General features: G+C 44.6%; 1 protein-coding gene across 1 annotated transcript; it reads right to left on the bottom strand.

Moving 5' to 3' along the window:
- Positions 1-244: 244 nt before the first annotated feature.
- Positions 245-20,641, bottom strand: LOC124656732 (putative disease resistance protein RGA3). Its single transcript, XM_047195428.1, has 3 exons — positions 20,336-20,641; positions 3,485-4,654; positions 245-2,845 (listed from the first exon to the last, which is right to left on the bottom strand). The coding sequence occupies exons 1-3, from the start codon at positions 20,639-20,641 to the stop codon at positions 245-247; spliced, it is 4,077 nt and encodes a 1,358-aa protein (XP_047051384.1).
- Positions 20,642-21,186: the final 545 nt, after the last annotated feature.

The raw sequence follows: 21,186 nt of genomic DNA, 5'->3' as shown, positions 1-21,186 counted from the left end.
TTTTCTCACACAAGAAATAAGTTATAAATTTCTTCTGCTTACCACTCACAGTTTATGTGGATTAGCTCTCCGTCGGTTGGACCTTCCTAAGAAGTAGACCTCGTCTCTTCTTCCTCTCCCGTGCCATGAAACAGAACAAACTGAAAACCATGATGCTGTGAGAAATTACAGAGTACCCGTACAAATCAATACACGGATGTTTTGAGATGATTTACTAGGGATTTGGGAGTTGCGCACCTGTAGTTCATCTCCGCAATGTGACTTTCGGGATGCGAGAAATCATGTTGGCATCCTCCCACTGGCACCTTCCAACCAGACTTGGACAACCCCAAATGTAGAGTTCCTCCAACTTGGTGAGGCTCTGTATGCTTTCGGGCAAACGTTTCAGGTTTGGACAGTCAATGATGTTAAATTCCTGTAGGGATTCGAGCTGGCCCAGCCACTCTGGCAATACATATAGGCCATTGCACTTCTTCAGCCACAGTTCTGTCAGAGCTGTAAGGTTCTTCATGCTTTCAGGCAGAGATGTCACTTGGGGACAATTTGTGATGATAAAGTGTTCTAGAGAAGTGAGGTTCCCCAAACATTCTGGCAGTATCTCCAGATCCATCAAAGACCGCAGGTGTAGTCTTGTGAGAGATGTTAAGCATCCAATGACATCCGGAAACATCCTCAATCCGTTGCAGGAATAAACTTCAAATATCTCCAGTGTGGGGAGGTGTTGAAGCCTATCCCACTTGTGTGGAGCAAAATTGCAGTTCTGTACTACCATCTTAAAAGGAAGAGTGGAAGACGAAAGCTTCCCAAATCCCCTTTTTGGCCAAATCATGCTGCTATTATCCAAAAGCCAAAACATACTCCTCGGGGGATATGGTAGGAACTTCAACTTGGGGCAGTCTCCTATATCCAAAGTATGCAAATTAGGGATCAACGACTCTTCATTTTCTTCACTTGACTGTGTTGTCCACCATTCCACCAGATTCTCCATCGACTCCAATCGTATAACTCTCAATTTCCTACAAGTTCCACCTTCTCCATAAAATTCCTTGCCAATTTTTGTGATGTTTGGAATATTCTCCATGTGTAGGCTTCTTAAATTTGCCAGTAGCCCAACTGGTGGAAGATTATGACATGTTCCTAAACCAGAAAGCTTGAGGAATGTGAGAGAAGGGAGGTAGGAGGAAATGTCATACATCCAATTAGGGAAATCCTTGCTCATATAATCCCATATAGAAAATTGTTCAAGAGTTCGAGGCGGTATAAGCCTCTCCAGCACACATTTATCGTTCTCACATTGGACTCCCCATGCAAGATGTAGACTATGGAGATCTGACTTATCACGCAGCTTGGCTCTCTCCGCATCTTTAGGATTCATGACATTTTGAAGTTCTACAATAGTAAGCTCGTGGCAGGTCAACTGCGCTAGCTCCACAATACTGCTATATCCTTTGTTCTCGAGCTGATGTACCTCATGTACTATCACCCCTGGCAAATTCAGATGCTTTTTGATGTCACATGCCTTGTCAAACATTTCTTCTTGTGCTGACGAGACCAGAAGTTGATTGAGTGTGGTTAGGTCACGGATGCTATCTGGTAAATCCTTACAATTTACACCAGAGATGTCCAATAATTCAAGCTTAAGGTCACCTATCGAGGACGGAAGATTTTCAAGCCTCAGACAATATGACAAATTGAGATGCCTCAGCTTGAGCAACTGGCAGAGTGACTCGGGCAATAGTTTTAGCTTGCAACAACTTGCTACGATCAAAAATTCAAGCTCAAAAAGGTTGCCAAAACTTTCAGGCAATTCCCTGAGGTCATGGCAATCTGAAAGATCTAAGAATTTCAAATGAATAAGCTGCCAAAATGATTCTGGGAGCAATGAAACCTTGTAGCATCCAGAGAGATTCAAGAAACCAAGATTTTGGAGGTTGCCAAAATCTTTTGGGAGGTATTCCAACACATGGCAATTTGATAAGTCCAGATGCTCTAAGGACCGAAGTCTGACACTATCAGGTAGTTTGGTTAGCTTGGAACAACCTGACAAGTTTAAGAATATGAGTTTTGGAAGGCTGCCAAATTTATCAGGGAGCTTCCGAAGAGCAATACACTCTGACATGTCTAGGTGACGTAAGGATGTCATCTCGCAGATAGATTCCGGCAACTCTTGGAGAATGGAACAACCCAACAAGTTGAGGAAAGAGAGTTTAGAGAGCTTGCCCAGTGACACAGGAAGCTCATTAAGGCTGATATTACTAGATAGGTCCAAGTGACAAAGTTTCTGGAGGCTACATATGTTGTCAGGCAAGGATTCAATAGAGCATTGGGACAAAATTAAAGTTTGCATGTGCTGAAGTGTGTGGAAAGACTTTGGAATTGATTTTATTGGCAAGGCAGTGGCATCAAGGTACCTAAGTAGCTTTGAGTGATGAAGAGAAGATGGAAGAACTATGTTTCTTGAGGTGGATTGTCCATCAACTAAAGATCCACTATGGTTCAAGTTGCTTGGAGTAGATTTTACTCCAGCTGAACACCCACTTAAGTCTAAGATACGCATGTATTTGGACCGAGAAAATGCCATTTGAGGAAGTTGCAATTTCCTGGGATTGCTAAAATGGAGGGATCTAACCTTGGTTGGTATATCTTCTAAAATGTTCGGTTGATTCTGGTAGTTTATCAATTGTGCGTGTCGGCAAAAACTTGCTTTGTTCCAGGTCTTTGGTTTGGTTCCATTTGCATCCAGAAGAAGCAATTCATTGGCAATAATTATTGAGGCAAGTTCATGGACCAAATCATGCATGGTGAGCTCCCCAGGGCCTTTTCCATGCACTTGAACCGGACCAACCTGCATGTGAAAGTACATTAAAATTGTGTTGCATGATAAAAATAATGAAATATCAAACCCAATGAAGATAGTAGGTATTCTTATGAAGTGATTAGTCATCATATATCTAATTACCCGTGTTTATTATGTTAGTGTATGCCATACAATGTATTGAAAATATCACGGTAACATACTTATGGCACTTGACTTTCCACCCCATTGTGGGCTATACCTATACCGCCAGCATATCTAGTGTCAGTTCATGTTGTAATGATACCTGCAAAAAAAACCGCAAAAAATGGGTGGAAACATATGTTTAATATGTTCATTAAGATTGCAAGAATTGTATCATTACAACATGTGTTATTTCTTATGTATGGATCTTTGCACTTTTCCGATAAAAGTTGAACTAGTTGAGTCGACTAAAGTATCCCCGTATACTGTATATCCAGATTCAACTTAAGTAAACGAAGGCATTTTAATTTATAAAGTAATTTTATCACTACTAAAAATTCACGATTTCGATGAAGATATTGTAATTTTATTTGCAATTATTAAATTAAATATACTAAATATCAAACTGCAAGATAAGGTCTTCAACCGTAAGAATGAATAATCTGTCCACATGAGAGAGACATATCGAGTTAGTTTTGTACTCACCGATGGTGACCTTGATAACTGAAGAAAGGACATCCCTAGAAGGTAGTTTATACATCTTTCACCATCATCATATCCATGAATGTATCCAAGAGCCATCCACTGTTGGATTAGATGGCGTGCATCAACAACAAATCCCTTGCGGAAGGCAGCCAAATATGTGAAACACATTTTGAATTCCATCTTCATGTAGTAATAACTCAGCATTAGACGCTCTAATGTGTTGTTTTGATGTACTTCTCTCAAGCCCAAGTCAACTTTAATGTCTCTTATATCTTCCCATGCTGTGACAGTCCTTAGCTCGAACATTACTTGCCCTAGAGCATTTGCAACAAGTGGTATCCCCCCACACCTCGCCGCAATTTCTCTTCCGATTTCATGCAAGCCGCTTTCGTTATCATCAGGTCCAAGTGCCCTCTGCTTCATTACTTCCCAACATTCCATAGGTGATAAAACACCCAAGTTGATTTGGTCAGGCTCAGTAACAAGGCATATTTTCCGACTGTTTGCAAGAAACCCGGTGCTAAGGTTTTGCACGACGCTCTTGCTGCGGGTAGTTACTATGATCTTGCTACCTTTACAACCATATTGTAACATCCTCTTCAGTTCTTCTAGTCTTTGTCCATCTTCTTCCCAGAGATCATCCAGAACAATCAGGTATCTTGTAGTGGAGAGCTCCTTTTGCAGATTATCATGTAAAAACTGCAAAGTGCAGTTCTCAAGACTGATACTGCTATTTATGCCTTTCATGATTGAACTCCCAATGTTGTGCAAATTAAACTGCTCGGACACATGAACCCACACATTGACATCAAAGACATTTACTCTTTGATCCGCCAAAACTGATTCTGCTAATGTTGACTTCCCAAGACCACCAAGCCCAATAATTGGAATGATGGAGATATCCTCATTTGCTTCACTTTTCAATAGCAGGCTAATAATTTTCTCCTTCTCCATATCCCTCCCCACCATTCCATTTTTCATTCCTATGTTCCTACTAGCGGCAAAAGTTTCCTTATTTCTGCTCCCTTCTGGCCTTGCTTCATGACGAGCAAGATTCAGTGTCTGGCCCTCTTTTACTATTTGGTCTATTTTGCCCCTCACGGTCTTCATGTCGTGGGCTATTGTCGCCCTTTGGACGAGTTGATTGTTCCCCGAAAAGAATAGCTTGACCTGTAAAATGAATTGGAGCTAATGTCATGTGCCATTTTTTCTATGGTCTCAAAACAGTGTAAATTCCCGAAAGGGGTATCCTGGCATCATTTAGTCTCAACGATCACACCCCTAATCTCGAAGGTGCATCGTTTAATTTCAGCCGTTCACGTGTTTAATTCAGGAAAAACATTTCAACATTAGAGATACATGGAAGCACAAACCTTTTTATATAGGAAGTTTCATAAAAAGCCGGATGCATGGATTCATCTCTACTATTCAATGGTGGGGCGTCCTTCTCCCAGACAGTGAGATGTGAATCTGTGTGTGTGCATGTCCACTACGCTGTGGCTCAAGCGCTACCGCAGTTTCCCTCCTGGGCTGATAATACTACTATTTATGCCTAGATCGAATCAACCTCGAGGCTTGCGATCAAGTCGTCGCCATGATTGTCGCCAACGAGCTCGTCCCACGGATGTTGCTGCCGCCCCCAACTTCCACTGATTAGGTGTTTTATTTGCTCCACAAGTGAGAGCTCGATGCGGACATACCTCTCTAGAAAGAACCCAAGAGCTCTCCCTATTTATTTCATAATTTTTAGCAATTAGTTATATGGGGTAGAAAAGAGAAAAAGCTCCCATTAGAGTGGGAGCATGTGCACCGTTGTGGGCTATCTGGCATGTCTGAAATAAATTATCTTTAACACACAAAGTTTCCCATCATTTTTCTTTGGCTACCCATTGAATGCATATGCTGTTGTAGGAGCGCCAAGACATAGATTTTAGGTACAACCGTTAGGTACCGAAGCACAACAGTCAATTCAGGTGGAGGTTTGATAAAGAATAACATGCGCGATATGTTACTTAAATTGTTTCCATGGCTTATGCATGTCCGTTTAGTTGGAATTCTCAGACCTGTTTCTGCTTCCCGAAAGCAGAACTCAAATATTTCTCACAACAGATTTGCCAAACGCCCCCGCAAAAAAAAAAAAAGATTTGCCGAACACAACCAGCTTCTTGCAGTGTATTTCCCGCAGCACCTTCACCCCTGCTTCCGCTGCAGTGAGATCAAAACTTCTTATGAAAATTACCCACCGTGCCACTGGCTAGTCATGTCGTTTCGCCGTTCTTTTTTTTGAAAGGAAATTACGGTAGGAGAAGCCCCTACAGTAATTTTAATTTTAAATAATAAGAACTTAAATTTGCGTTCCTCGGGGCTTGAACTTGGGTTTCACCGTTCTTTTCTTCCGCAGCTGAGCAAACCCCAAAATAGCAATTCCTAGTCTCCTACCTCGCACAGAGGTCACAGTGCTAGGTTGGAGTCACCGCTCCTCCGGCCGCCTATCCAGCCAACGCCGGCGACGGAGAGCTGCATATCCAGCCCCCAACCACATTTGCTCCGCCTTCCCGTTCCTTTCTTCGCTCATTCCCGGTCAGAGAGGTGCGCCCAAACCCCCGGAGTTGGAGCTCGGCGCGTCCCCGGCCCGCCCCAAATCTGGCCGGACTTGCGCCTGACGGCGCCGCACCCCCGGGATTGCAGCCTCACCCCGCATCCGTCCAAATTTTCGCCTCCACGCGCCGCTCCCCAGCATGGAACCGTGTGGTTCCTCTCCTCGGCACCACTTCGTCATGGCACTGATCCGCGCTCTGCTACGCCTGCCCACACCTACGGCCACAGTCTCCCTTCAAGGCTCGTTTGGTTGCGCTCGATCCGCCGGGATCCCAAACTTTTCCTCGGATGAGAAATCCACCAGGAAAATCTGGACCGGTTTTTCTGCCGGCCCATTTAGAGGACACAACGGGAAACTCTGGCCCTTTTTTTGTACCGATTTCCTGGGCGTGAAATCCACACCCCGTGACTTCAGGAAGGAATTCCGCGTCTCCCTTGCGACCGAGCGGCACGGACCCGTGAGTTCCGCTCCTGCTCCTGCGCACCAAATTGCAACGTTGCATTCTTCACGGAATGGAAGCGGATGGCCCCGTCTGAGATTTTCCTGGGCAGTTGGGATCCGCTCCCATCCTGTGGAGAATTCAGCGTTACAATTTGGTAAGTGGGGGCAGAGGCAGGAGCAGAAATCACGGGCAGAACCGTTCGGTTGCGAGGTGCGCAGTAAGCCGCTTTGTCGTGAGCCAGACGCGGAATTTCTCCCCCATGTCACGAGGTGTGGATTGCACGCCCGGGGAATCGGTAGGAAAATCCGGGCCAGAGTTTCCTGATGTGTCCACCAAATGGACCGGCAGAAAAACCGGGCCAGAGTTTCCTCCTGGATTTCCTGTCCGGGGAAAAGTCAGGGATCCACGGCTTATCGAGACCAACCAAACGAGCCCTCATTGATTCCCTCTCCTCTGCCACGGCCGTCCAGATCCTGCGGTCCTCCTCCTCTTCACTCGACTGTTGTTTGGCAGCTGGTGTTTCAGTTTGTGCAAGGTAGTTGTTCGTGATACTTGTCAAATAAAATTGAAACCACTATACTGAAAATAAAGAACGTTGTTCATCTCCATGATTTGCTACGCTGTAGTGCTTTCTGAACTCTGATTTGCCAATGAGAATTCTAGAATATAGATTGAACATATTCTAGAACATATTCTCATGATTTACAGTTCACATTTCACAACGACTTTTTCAGAATCCACAGCTCAACCAAACACACCCAGTTATCCGATCCATGAGCTTAATAAGTATCTTTTCAATTTTCTTATTTTTCTCTTGTACGACTCTGAATATTTTTCAATAAAACGCTGTATGCATCGATTGATGCAAGAGTCGGCCCCCATTTTAAAAAAATTTATACCGCTGTTCACAATGTACACATATTTTATAAAATAATGAGAATATGGTCTGACATACATGAAACAATCATTTCATTAAATTAACTTTTTATTTTTAAACATGAATATTAGTTTCATATACAAGATCATGTTTTAAACATTAGATGAACAATTTATTTCGTAAATATCAACATTTATATTATGATGTATATTTTTTATCTTCTAGAATATAGATTTTTCATTGATAGAATATTTTTTTTAAAATAGATTTGGTAAACACAATTTGTTTCTTTGAAACATAAGCTATTTGTACAAAAAAAATGGAACACTTGTCCTTCCTGTCACAAAAATATTATTTGACTTTTAAATATATTTGTGCTCGCTCCTTCCATTAAAAAAAAACCGCTCAACTTCATCTAGATATGAAGATATATAGACATATTTTTAATTATAGATACATCAGCATCTAGAAAAATGTAAGCAACTCTTTTTAGAATTGAGGGGGTATAAAAATAACATGGATAAACCTACAGCAAACATGCTTCTAGAGTAACGCGTACTAGTGATTGTTGAATATAAGTGTACTACAGTTCCAACTTTTGGTTGAACCAGCTAGTGCATAAATTTTATATGGTATCAGAGTTAAGAGGTCTCACGTTCGAGACTCTAGTCACTTAGTATTAAAACCAAAGAAAGAAAGATAATGCGGCCTACACCGAATCAACCCTAAGGACTAAAAAGAGGCTAGATGTGAGGTGAAGTGTTGAATATAAATACACTGCATAACCTACTTCCATAAATTCAGAATTTTGATTGAATTAGCTAGTGCAACGATCTTATAGTAATTACTGGGCCAAACACAATAAGTGTCGTTTTATGTGTTTTGGTGTTTCTTCTTCATTTTTTCTTTCTTTTCCTCCTGTTTATTTGTTCATATTTTCTAAACTAGTTTTATTTCTCATTTTTATTTTATTGATTATTTCATTTTTCAATAAACTAGCAAGGCGGCCCTCGCAAATGCGAGGGCGTCATTGTACTGTTTGTTTGGAAAAATATCTATGTTAGATGTATCATCTTTAATGCGTAGCTTTTTTGTAGAGAGGCGTGATTTTCTAGCTTTGTTGAGGCACTCTTACTCAGATAGGCTTCTGCCCTAGCTTGAGGAAGATAGATAATCTGCTCCTCAAGAAGTGATGACAAAATAGCGGAGGATCCATCTTATGAAATATATATCCGCGTTTTATCCAAGTGATCCACAAACGACGAAAATCCTCTTTTGCCTACTTCTATCTCGATGAGAGGAAACAAAAGCTCTTTTTACCTGTTGGGTAATCATTCAATTAAGTCTTAAATGAGCTCCTCTAAAGTTTGAGGCAAATGAACGCTATAGAATAACGAAGTAATTTGTTCATGATGCAATCAATAGAATATAACTTATCGTTTGTTGATAGGTGGGAGAACTAACCAATAAGAAACTTTTATTCCTTTAATTATGTGGATTTTTCTCCATCTCATCTGCTATACCCGTTTAAAGTACATGACACTCTTCTAAAATATGGTATATTCTAAATATGGCAGCGTACTCCAACTCTCGATTGTTGCATTGTTTTGTGTACAAATATATTTTCTTAAAAGAAAAGTAATAAGCACAAATAGTAGTAGAAAATCACCTGAGCTTAATCTTATATAGTACTCTATATTGTTAGTCAGGCTATATACCAATGGTTAAATTTTTAGAAAGTTTGGAAACGCATCCAAAACAGAATTTTGCATCCGCAAATTGGAATGTCTTAGTCCGAGTTGAGATCCACCTATAAAAATTGATCCATGCAAATCAACTCACGTGCAAACTGAAAACTCCTGATTTTGTGTCCCGGTCGGACTGCCCGATCCTTATTTTTTAAATAGCATCCGCTTCGTTCTGATATACTATATATATAGTAATCCATATTTATATAGTATATAGTAAATCTACGTGACCGGTGGGCCTTTCTCTTCTACGTGCCTGTCACATGGAGCTTTGTCTCTCTACGGCATGTACTTTTTACATTGCACCGGGCCAGAATCAGCTAAGATGGATAACGGGATTTAAACTGCATCGATCATGCCAGATATTAACGTGCCCCCAGTTTACTCTTGTACACATACATTGTATCGTGGTATGCTTAATTTTTTTTTCATTACTCAGCTTCAAATTTCTCTAGATGATAATTGTTTCCATGCAAAACTTTTCTATGGTTAACAACTCTCCGCATTATATGTGGACTCTATTCAAGTTTGTCTAGTATAGGCTTTTCTTTTTAATGGAGGCAGTTACGGGCGAGATACTATACTGCCTTGTTTATACTATACGTGCTACCAAATTATTTTGTACCATATACGCTAGCTTGTAACGACATCATGAATGTTCATGTATAATTTCTGAAGATACGGTCATTTTATAGTTTAGATGATTAGTGTGCTGCTGTCTACAAAGAATTCTTTTTTTTGCGGGTCCTGTCTACAAAGAATTCGAGACAAACTCTAACATATTCTTTTAGATCTCTAATCGATTCCTATAAAAAAAGATCTCTAATCGATTGATCCTTGGAGTTGCTCTCGACGTCACAGAGAAGCCGTAAATCCCGTAACAAAGTATGCCATTACGGGGCTTGATTTTTCCATGACCGAACTTACACGTTGTCGGTTGATTTTTTTCCTGAATCAGTTGAGTTAATTTTTCTGTAAATCAGTTGCATCCTGTCGCGATACCGACTTCTTACCATTGTTTTCTATTTAACGTTGATTTGGCATGACTGCACCTTTCATAATTTTTTTGAACAAATACCTTTCATAATTTAATCGTGTCAAACCGGACCTAGCAGCTATGTAACTATTAACATTTTATTAAATCCTAGCCATAAATTTGTATTAAAATAATTTATGTGGTGTGGACCTAACATGATTTTTATATTTTAGTTTGCTTTTAGTTTATAATAGATAGATGTCTTAGATTTGTTTAAATTTAGATGTATCTAGACAGTAAATTTGTCAGATATTTTCAAATTTAAACAAAGTTAATATACCTTTTATGGGATGAAGGGAGTAATAAATAGATTTATTGATCTCATGTGTGGTGCACCGTGAGAAGGAAAAGAATAATCTTATGGTATACCACCAGCGTTTTGCTCAAGTACATCCTAGCTTGTCATTGGTTTTTGGCTAGCAACGTGCGCAAACTTTTTTAAAGTAGCCGCAGCTAGAGTCCTATGCGTTGACGTCTTGGCAAAGCAACGTGATTGGAATAGTGAACATAAAATCTGTACATCCGTTTTATTCCAACGTATATTATACACGGCAGCTAATTGTAGGATCCAAAGAAGTATGTAAGTGTCCACGCAAAATAATATAGAACATGTTGAAGGGCGACTAATAATCCGACACGTTAAGTATGTTACGTAATTATTAATGCATAATTAAATCATAGCCGTAAAATTTAGATCTAACTGTCACGGTAATTTAGGTGATGTGGATTAACGTGGTGTCTCTATTAAACATCCTTATTTTGCTTTTAGTATATAATAGAAATAGATACAGAAATATCTTCATGAGAATCGTGGGAAATTTTTGTACCAGTCAAAAACTTTTATTTGCAGACACATGACGGTTTTATTCTTAAATACATGAACATTTGATGATAATTGATAACTTTACATCCTTTTTTGTCTCTTATAAAAATAAAAGAGAGAACCACTACCTACAGATGCGTGGAGTGAGCCAATAGCTCCTGCAAGGAACGCGGATTACGGCCTCTCGTATGTTCTCCCTTGTGGCAATAAAGGACTGGATTAGGCTTGGAACGTTCATGCTTTAGGTTTTCAATTTCTATAAGATAAATTCATGATCACATTCTTTTTTCTCGAAATGGAGACGGTGCCCCAGCCTCTGCATAAATGATCACATTCTTGGATGATTATTTATAAGATAATCTTATATCCATCATCTGATTTGCATGATTAATATTATAATTTTCTAAAATTTACAATTACAATCTAGGGCTTATGCATATCTAGGTAACACAAATCACTCTCATCTCCGACACTGAAATATCTTGCAAAACGGGCATGGCCACTGAATTCAGTTTTGAAAATATTAACTCAGCAACATTGTATTATAAAAAATATTACTCAAGGCAAATTGTTTTTATGTATTTTCATTTCATACCACGTTAGTAATTTTAGTGTGAAAGTTTGACTTTACCGTGTAAAGTTATTGAAAACAAAAGTAGTAAGTACTTTAGCATCATGAGTGAAAGTAATGAAAGGTCTTTGTACTAGAAGGGACAATCATAACTGGAATCTAGTTTACCCCAACATGGGATAATTAAACAAAATTGTTTTCAATATCCATACCAGTATAGAAAAATATGTGGTGGAAGACTTTAGTTGTTATGATAAAAAATTATTTAATTAAACTTCTTATTTAAAATAAAGGGACTGAATGGGAAGAATCCATCGGGTTATATATAATTAAATTTCAAATTTCGTCATCTAATAGATGTGGACAGAGATTGGACGTTTCCCTAATTACTCTTACTTGTAGTGACTTGTGTGCACTTACATTATAATAAGCTGTTATTGCGCATGTTTCAACTATTTTTGTTTAGGCATCTACTTATTATTCCATGCATTATATACTTTTGTATTCTTCTACGCATCAACATTTTTTAAGGTGAAAATGCATTTATTTTCTTTCAAAAAGGAGGTAAAATAAATGTACAAAACAAAAATGGTTGTTGTAAATGCAAATATTATATTTTATATCTTATAGTACCTTATATTTACTAATTGAAGACCCCCCTACAAAGCTCCACATTAATTCTTGCAGTTTGTAATTTTTACCCATCGGATCTACTGATAATATATCTATAGTCATTGGATGGCATCCGTCTCAGCTCCCCCGCCCACGTGAGACTTAGAGCATCCCCACTCATTGGCGCTCCCCACGCCCAAATCCGGCGAAATTTTCGTCCGGATTGGAGGAAGATTTGGTGTGGGGAGTAGTAGTTTCCCAGCCGCGTGCCCAGGCGAAGTCGACGATGCGAATTTAAAAAACGGAAACTTGACAAACTACGGCTAGTTCATACATAGAGGCCGAATTCGACTATATTTCGAATTCGGCTAGGGGAATTCAAATGCTAATTTTAAAACACGGCGTTCTACATGCCGAAATGGCGGTAGAACACCGTGTAGTCGCCGCCGTCGTCGTCGGAGCCGTCGTCGTTGGCCTTCGGCTGCGCGGCCCGGCTGCCGCTGCCCGGCCGGCGTCTCCCCGGCCCGGGGATGGCTTGTACCGGTCGTCGTCGGAGGACTCGAGGTCGACGACGGGGACAGCGACGCCGGATGGAGGTGTCGCAGGACGGCGGTACCGCGCGACATCGTCGTTGGCGGTTGGAGCGGCGCGGGCGGCGAGTTGGCGTGCGGCGGCCGGGTCCGGCGGCCGCCGCCGCTCGCTCCGCCTCCCGGCGCTCCCGGTCGCGCCCGGCCCAGTCCGAGTGCGGCGTCGTCCGCGCGCTTCTCCTCCTCCATGTCATGCAGCGACCCGGCGATCGCCTCCGCCATCGCGGCGTCCTCCGCGCGCTTCGCCTCCTCCTCGGCGAGCCGGCTTGCGGCGGCCTCTTTCTTCGTCTTCTTCCGGCCGCTCGCGGCGCGGAAGGCCGTCCGCGGATGACGAGGGCGCCGCTGCTGCGCCCTTCGGTCGTCGGCGGAGACGCCGGCTCCTTCTTGACGCGCACCGGCGTCGAAGGCGACGTCGCCTCCTCCCTCTTCACCGGCGCCAAGGATGACCTCGACGCCGATCCGAAGACGACGAGCCGGCGGCCATGCGCCGTGGCTGCCAGATGTTTCCCCGACGGCGGCTCGCCGATGCCCTCGATGCCGATGGAGGGGGCATCGTGAGCACCGGGAAGTTGCCGCCCTCGATGTGCGCGAGGACGTTCGCCAGCGTCCTTTCCGGTGCGCTCCACCACCGTCGGCGGCCCGCGGCGTTGTTGCGCGGAGGCAGAGGCGGCGGGCCATCGTAGGCCGCCAGCTCCCGCTCCCACCGCCGGAGGAAGTAGGAGTTCCACCGCGTGTAGTTGTCGGGGTGGTGGCGCGGGTCGGCGCGCTCCTCGTCGGTCATGGTCATCCTCGCCTCCTCGATGGCGACGTCGAGGGCGTGGCCCCGCGGCGGCGGCGGGATTGGTACGCCGCCAGCACTTAGCCGCCAGCCGCCTCCGGGAGGACTCGTGTCCGGCGGGCAGGGGTACCCCGCCTGGTGGAGGAGGTGCCCCTCCCACGCGTGGAGCGACCGGCGGGGGAAAACCGTTGTTGGCTGCGCCGTCGTCGTCGTAGAATGCCATCGGGAGTAGAGGGAGAGTGGAGGGAGAGTGGAGCACGGGGTACGCCTCGCGGCGAGCGGACCGGCGTATATAGGCGTGGCTGGCGCGGGGGATTAAATGCCGCGTGGAATGCGACGCGTCCACGGCGAGCTGACCGGCGGTAGCCTTTAGTGCGCGCGGAAGACGATGCGTGCGCGGAAGACGACGACATTAACTTGCCGCGTGGCCGGCGAATGCAGACCGGCGGCAGGCTTTTACAGCGCGCGGAAGACGATGCGATGAGGACGACGATTGGTTTCTCTCGCCGACAAGTTGGGGCCACCAGACGCGCGGGAAGTTTGCTCGGTATTTCCCGCGCTTTCGTTTCCTCCGGAGTCCCCGAGCGCTCCTCGGGGGGCCGGGGATGTCGTGGGATCGCCGGATGAATTTAGGCCCAAATCCGGACGAAAACGAGGAACCGGGGGCGCGACTGGGCCGAATTACGCCGTCCGGATGAAAAAAACGCTCGCCGGGGGCCTGTTCGGGGGACGAGTGGAGATGCTCTTAAGTCGCTGTTCATGTCTACGTCCGTACTAAAAAAAATATCCCAAAATCTAATTGTTGCCTGGGCTCGTTTTTGTCTTACACAGTGCCCCCTCGTTGCGTCCGTCGGATCAATATCACGCCATGTAAAAACTTTTCAGGGAGGGCCACGTGCACATGCCGATCTAGACAGCACTCTCCTCTCGTCCAAACAAGTCTCCATCCCCACCCGCAAATGAAAAATTCCCCACCAACTCGAACAGGGTCCCCAACTCGAACCAGAGCGGTGGAAGAGGCGATGGATTCGGCGCTCCTGAGGGAGGAGCGGCGGCCATGGTGTTGGTGCTGCTGTGGCCTGCGGGGGAGGGCTGAACGAGCAGCACCGGTTCTCCAGATGGCCTGGGTCTCGAAGAAGTCGACGCCGGCGACTGCGAGATCCAGCTCCCGTCCAGGCCGCGCGACGACCTCGGGATCGTCGGTTGCTCGCGTCCCAGCCGCGCGACGACCTCGGTGCCGGCGGCTGCGAGATGCAGCTCGCGTCCCGGCCGCTGCTCGCTTCCTGGTCGTGCGGGGACCTCGACGCTGGCCGCTGCAAGATGCAGCTCGTGTCCCGGCCACGCGTTCTCCGTATGGCCTGGACCACGACGACCTCAACGCCAGTGGCCGACCTGCTACTCGCCTCCGACGTCGAAGACCATGACCAGCCGCGCCAGTGCGTAGGACGGTGGGAACGATGGCGCGTTCGTACCAGACCACCCTGCACGACCTGCCGGCTTCCCCAATCCACTGCCGTCCTGGCTTGATCGATCCAGGCATCCATGAGGCAACTTGGCAGTGACGGCAAAGATCAGCTGGGGAAGGAGAGCGTCCTCCACGGCAAGGATCAGCATCCATGGGCATGCGTGAGTCACATTTAGTACTAATTCACGCACAGCTTTTTTTTTTTTCAGAACTATTCAACATTGATCTGTTCCGTATTATTGCAAGTTGTATCTTGGTCGAGCACAGATTCATCTCTTTTTTACATCTATGAACTGTTTTTTCATACTTATTTTATTACATGTAAGCACTATTTTGTTACATCTAACAATTTTGCTAAGAGATGGAATTGATAGGTAATCTGCCATTTCTACATCCAAAAGTATGGAAGGATGTAACAATAGTAATGTTTTCTGCAATTTTGGCTATAAATTTTGAAACTGAATGAGCTATCAATCTTTTTTACATCCAAAATGATGAAAGGTGCAAGGTGTATTTTTTCTCAATTATAGATGAAACTTTTATGCATTTCGTTGTAATTTTAGTTATTTTTTACATCCAGAAAGTTTGATAGATCAAGTTGTAAAATACAGTATGTTTGTGATCCCAGTTTTGGTGCATCTACATGTAACTTTTATCATTTTTTACATCCATCGATGCAATTTTTACATTCTAGTTTTCGTTCACAAACTGCTGATATCTATTGTTTCTGCGAGGGATGTATTTTTGGCAAAATTGGATGTAGTTTTGCTTTTTGACTGGTTGTATTTTATTTACGTCGAACTCTTCTGGCAAAGCGGCAAAGCAGGTTGCTCTTGTGAGCACGAATACAGGTTGCGGCTGTTGGAGGAGACAGAGAGGGAAAAAAAGATATGGAGAGGAATAAAATAATAGACATGGAGAGGAATAAAATAATACAGGGTGTATGAGAGAGCGGGATCCTTGCACATGGGGACCACGTTGTTACTGTAGTGCGCTTGTTTCCTAATATGGCATGTCACGGGTGGTCCAAAGTTTTTGTTTCCTAATCGGAGTGGGGCACCGTGTAAAGCAAACCAGTAACCGCACACCGTGTAGAAACGTCCAATCTTCAGGGAGATTCTCAGTACGCTCTTTGTACCTTAAGCGGGCACCCCTTCCAAGCACTTCAGTGAATTGTGGCGGCTCACGGTTGCAGGGAAGGTGCGTATTTTCCTACCGTCCAATGATAACATAAGGCGGCGTAAGGGGCCTACTTTGGGCTTATGTGCCCTTTGCGGGGAGGTGGAAGATAACAATCACATATTCTTCTCTTGCCCCCTCGCTAAGTTCATGTGGAGTGCGGTTAGGGAATTGCTCGGATGCATGTGGAAACCCACTTATTTCGCTGACATCTTTAGGATTCTGCGTCTACAAGAGGGGCAGTCCAAACGGGTTCTATGGATGGCGTGTACCGCTTTACTCTGGACGCTGTGGAACCTTAGGAACCTCGCCAAGGTGCGTATTTTCCTACCGTCCAATGATAACATAAGGCGGCGTAAGGGGCCTACTTTGGGCTTATGTGCCCTTTGCGGGGAGGTGGAAGATAACAATCACATATTCTTCTCTTGCCCCTCGCTAAGTTCATGTGGAGCGCGGTTAGGGAATTGCTCGGATGCATGTGGAACCCCACTTATTTCGCTGACATCTTTAGGATTCTGCGTCTACAAGAGGGGCAGTCCAAACGGGTTCTATGGATGGCGTGTACCGCTTTACTCTGGACGCTGTGGAACCTTAGGAACCTCGCCAACCTGCTGATGGTTTATACAAAATGTCTATGTACTTGCAGGTGTGGAAGTCAGTGGCTAGGAGGAAGGATCGCGAGGCTGTGGAGTGGGTGATTAGCCGGATTCACGCCCTCCACTCGACCATCAGGAATAGCGAGTAGCAACCCTCCTTCCATGGTCGTGTATCTCCGGTGGTGGCTTAGGCGGTGTTGGGGAACTCGCTTGCCATAGATGACTATGTTGGTTTTTACCTTTCCATCCGTTGTATGGCGTCTAAGGCTGGACACGAGCCAGCTCGGGCTGGGCTCGGGCCGAGCCATGCTTTGGCTCGCTGCAAATCAGCTCGGCTCGGGCTGGCTCGTTTTGCTGACGAGCCGTAAAAGTAGGCTCGGCCCGAGCTTAGCTAAAACTCGGTCCAGCTCGAGTCGGCTCGCGAGCTGGGAACCTACAGACACTGCCAGGTAGGCCCCACGGTGCAGCACCATGGATGTTGACGGTTGAGCCTCGACAGACTCGGTGATGAGCGGGACCTCGACGGCGCCCGGTGAGGCCGGCCTTTCTGCAGCCAGATCCTTCATGGCCGTCAACGGAGACGACGGATTGGAGTGCGCGGCCGTCCTTTCTGCAGCCAGATCCTTCACTTGCGCATACAGCGAGGACAAAGGTTTCTGCTTCCGTCCGTCCATGTCGATGTCGACGCCTCGACGGTGGGGGTGAGAGGCGGAGAGGCGAGGGACTGTGGGGCACGAGGGAGGTGGGGCGCGAGGGGAAGGGCTAGGTGGCCGACGGATGAGACATCATGGGCGGCGGCGGCGCGGCGCCTGTGCTGTGCGGAGGAAATGAGAACGATGGCTACCAGATGTTGTTCGTGCGTGACCTGATCCATCCATCCACATTTTGGGCCAAAAACCAGGCCAGATCATCTCCCTATGTTAATTCGAAGAAAAAAAATCACGAGCTAACGGGCTGGCTCGGGCCGAGCCAGACGAGCTTTCAGCCCATCGCGGTCCAGAGAAACAGGCTCGGCTCGGTATGTGTCTAACGCGGGCCGAGCTCAAAACGGGCCGAGCCAAGAAAAGCTCGGGCCGAGCCAAAATCTCGGCCCGAACGTCCAGCCTTAATGGTGTCTTTGTATGTGGGTCGAGACTATGCTATGTATGTTCGTGTTGTACGCTGCCGTTGGGGCTTTATTAATTTAAAGCTGGACTCTGCTCGAGCCTTCATCTAAAACAAAAAGGTAATCCAGTCCACCTGAGTAAATCCGGCAGTCGCCCCGCGTCATGATCTGCGTAGCTCCATCCGCTGTTGCCGTCCGTTGTAGCAGGAGCAGCTTGCAAACTTTGGATCCAATGCTCGATTAAAAAGTGCGCAGACCATCTCGCTATAGAGGTGATGCAAAAGCCTGATTGGTCCTATGGTGCGATTAAAAAGCCCGTGCATGCTTGCTAGAAAGTAATTAACTTGATCATCCAATGTCCCATCATGGTGGCTAATTTTTTTTATACTCGGCATCTAGTTTTCCATGTAGTCACACTAAGTGGTGGCCTGTGTGCGATTCAAGGTATGCCTGATGTATGTGAAGAAATCATATATTGATTTAAAATGACAAAGTAATCCGTCAGATTTTTATGTGAGCCCTATAATCTTATTTGCAGTAATTTACAAAAAGACACTTACGTGTGCAATATTACAAATTATATTTGCATATGTCGTGCTATTTTATCTGCAGCTTAGAAGTTTTCAGATTTTTTACAAATTTAAAGAAAATAAATGTTTACATGAGCGAACTAGCACATGTATCGGCTCTGGTTTGGAACATGGAAGCAAGAAGGCTAGAGGAGGAACATGAAAATTACCAATTCAACCTCATATTGTATCGGACAAGGTTAGCCTTTTCTGCAGCTTTTATTGTTGACTATGAAAATATATATGTGTGGCTGGGCATATATAGAATTTTTTGTGACCATATACTATTGACTTTCTAGAAATTTACATATTCATTTGAAAAAACAATGAACCACCCATACAACAAAGTTCTAATGGCTAGGACCTACAGCAAATAATTCGGTAGCACTAGGCATCGGACAACACCTCTTCCGCGCCACCAGAACTGATGTCATATAGTTAGCGCAACATAACTACATCAGAGCCAAACCCAATAAATGGGACATTAACGAAAAAAGTAAATTGCATCCTAGCGACTTCGTTCCTACAACATCATCAAAGAGCTAAAAGAGAAAAACTAAAATCAGAGGAATAACATCAGCGGACTTAACCATGTCAACTAACTAAAAGCAATTACAATGTTTTAAGGCTTCAAGAAGGCTGTCGTCAAGAGAGATGACTCAAAAGTAATTTTCTGGTGTGGTGATGAATTCTACCTGAGCATTTCTCGGGCGGGGCTAGGCCTCGGGCCGGGCCGACCAAAGCCCGACGCGGAAAATCTCAGCCCAGGCCCGGCCTGGCCCGACCGACGGGCCGAAAAAATAGGCCCATGCCCAACCCATCACATAGAAAGCCCATCGGGCCTCGGGCCGGGCTGCTTCACTAAATCGCACAAAATCAAGGTCCAGGCCCAGCCCATCCCGACCATTGGGCCAAAAAATCAGGCCCAGGCCCGGCCCGGAGGCATGGTCGGGTCGGGCTTGGCCCGGGAATTTCAGGCCGGGCCGGGCCGGGCTGCCCATGGCCAGGTATATGATGAATTAACATGTGGTGAAGAAAGTTATCCAATTTTATTTTTATTTTGGTTTTGTTAACTAGGTTTGTAGGCAGGGTTGGCAACAGATACATGCATGTTAGTCAGTGGTGGCAATCAATTCCTTCTAGCATCATTTGATAATGATCAGAACAGTGTTGTCGATCTCATGACTCTATGGGATAACAACAGTGAATACATGTAGAAAGATGGTCCGTGGCTAAAGAAAATCCTATCGTGCGAAATATTAGTCATGACTGATATGCACTATCAGCAAAATAAATTAAATACGGCAGTCAAATCTGCAATCGTATATGTAGTAATATCTGATGCAAATGTCACTACCTAGACGTTGCAAAATCTTGGGCTCGGTACCTAGCATAAACTCATATAACTTATGATGGACTTATGAAATAGTATCTACAATTTTTTGAGGGGAATGCAATAACTACATCTATGAAGTATTCTTCCAGCACATGTTGATAAATAATACTTACCCAGTTCTATTCGTGAGTTTTTGCAGGTATTTTTGTTCTACTTAGACTTTACAATTTATTTTTTGTTCCAGTTAGACTTTACAATTCTTAATAAATGAGTTCTTCAAAGATATCTTTCTTCAGCGAGGTCCAAGCGTACGAAACTAGCCACAAGCGGTATAAACATAAAGTATCTTTACTGATGTAAGATAGAAGTAATAATTATATATCACTATAGCACTTATTTTCGAAGTAATAGTGTGTAAATAAAGTTATATAAAATTGAAAAGGCACAAAATCGTTTTGACATTGTAGAGCAAGGTGTATTGATTTACAAGTAAAACTTGCGAAAGAGTATACTACTTCATATGGATACCTTTGACTGGGTGTTGTTGATGAGCTCGTTGGCATCCAGCTCGTCCAACACGTCCTCAACGTCGTAGGCGACAGACTTGAATTTCGCGAGCCACCGCCCAACAGCTTTTCCATCTCTTTCCCCTCGGCGCATCCTGTCATCCGCGTCATGCATCACGGCCTCCAGATCTTCCATTTTTTCCCTCATACCTTCCACATCTTCCTCGAAGCCCCACAGTAAGGCGATCTCGTCTTTCACCAGATCGCCCAACTTGCAAGCGATATGTTTCCCCACGGCACTCGCAAGCATCGCACCAACCTCCGCCATGGCTTCACAGCAGGTTTTTCCTGCTTTCTCACCGAGCTGGAAATTTTTTTTTTTTAACAAACCGAGCTGGAATATTGCTTTGTTTTGGAAAGCAGTGGGAGTTCGTATGGATTTGTTGCCTTGTAGCTCCCTGGTTTTATAATGGATGATCATGGTTTGCTTGCCCCTATTATCGTATTTTTATTTAGACTCGCCCGAGTCTTCATCTGCTTTGGTAACACAAAGTCAGCTCTTGGAACCAGCCACGATCATCCAGCAGTTAGCACGCTACATTATTTGCATCGATCAGATATACGATCTATTATTCTATATTATGGTGCTTTAACTACGACTATTATCTTCCATTTTTATTTAGATAAAAGTCAGCTCTTGTAACCGGTTCATACATTATGCCTTTCACACCGCGGGTTCTCAGCGCGCGGCAGTATCCTAAGCATTTTATTTATATTAAATGCTGAAAGAGATCAATGATGTATCTTACTAGTAGCTACTCCCCGGAGGAGGCATTTTGGCTCATAGGAGCATTTGCACCCATTATGCAAAAT

This window comes from Lolium rigidum, chromosome 1 (genome assembly GCF_022539505.1).
Source record: "Lolium rigidum isolate FL_2022 chromosome 1, APGP_CSIRO_Lrig_0.1, whole genome shotgun sequence".
NCBI classification, from domain to species: domain Eukaryota; kingdom Viridiplantae; phylum Streptophyta; class Magnoliopsida; order Poales; family Poaceae; genus Lolium; species Lolium rigidum.
Note: the sequence above shows the minus strand (reverse complement) of the source record. Positions and strands in the feature narration are given on the sequence as shown.

What these genes read in the sequence shown, in the direction of transcription:
- LOC124656732 (XM_047195428.1), bottom strand. Translation starts at nt 20,641, where the DNA reads ATGGCGGAGGTTGGTGCGATGCTTGCGAGTGCCGTGGGGAAACATATC. An exon ending in TCAACAACACCCAGTCAAAG is followed by an intron (nt 4,655 to 20,335) that starts GTATCCATATGA and finishes TTCATTTTACAG; the next exon opens with GTCAAGCTATTCTTTTCGGG. An exon ending in AGTTATCAAGGTCACCATCG is followed by an intron (nt 2,846 to 3,484) that starts GTGAGTACAAAA and finishes TTTCACATGCAG; the next exon opens with GTTGGTCCGGTTCAAGTGCA.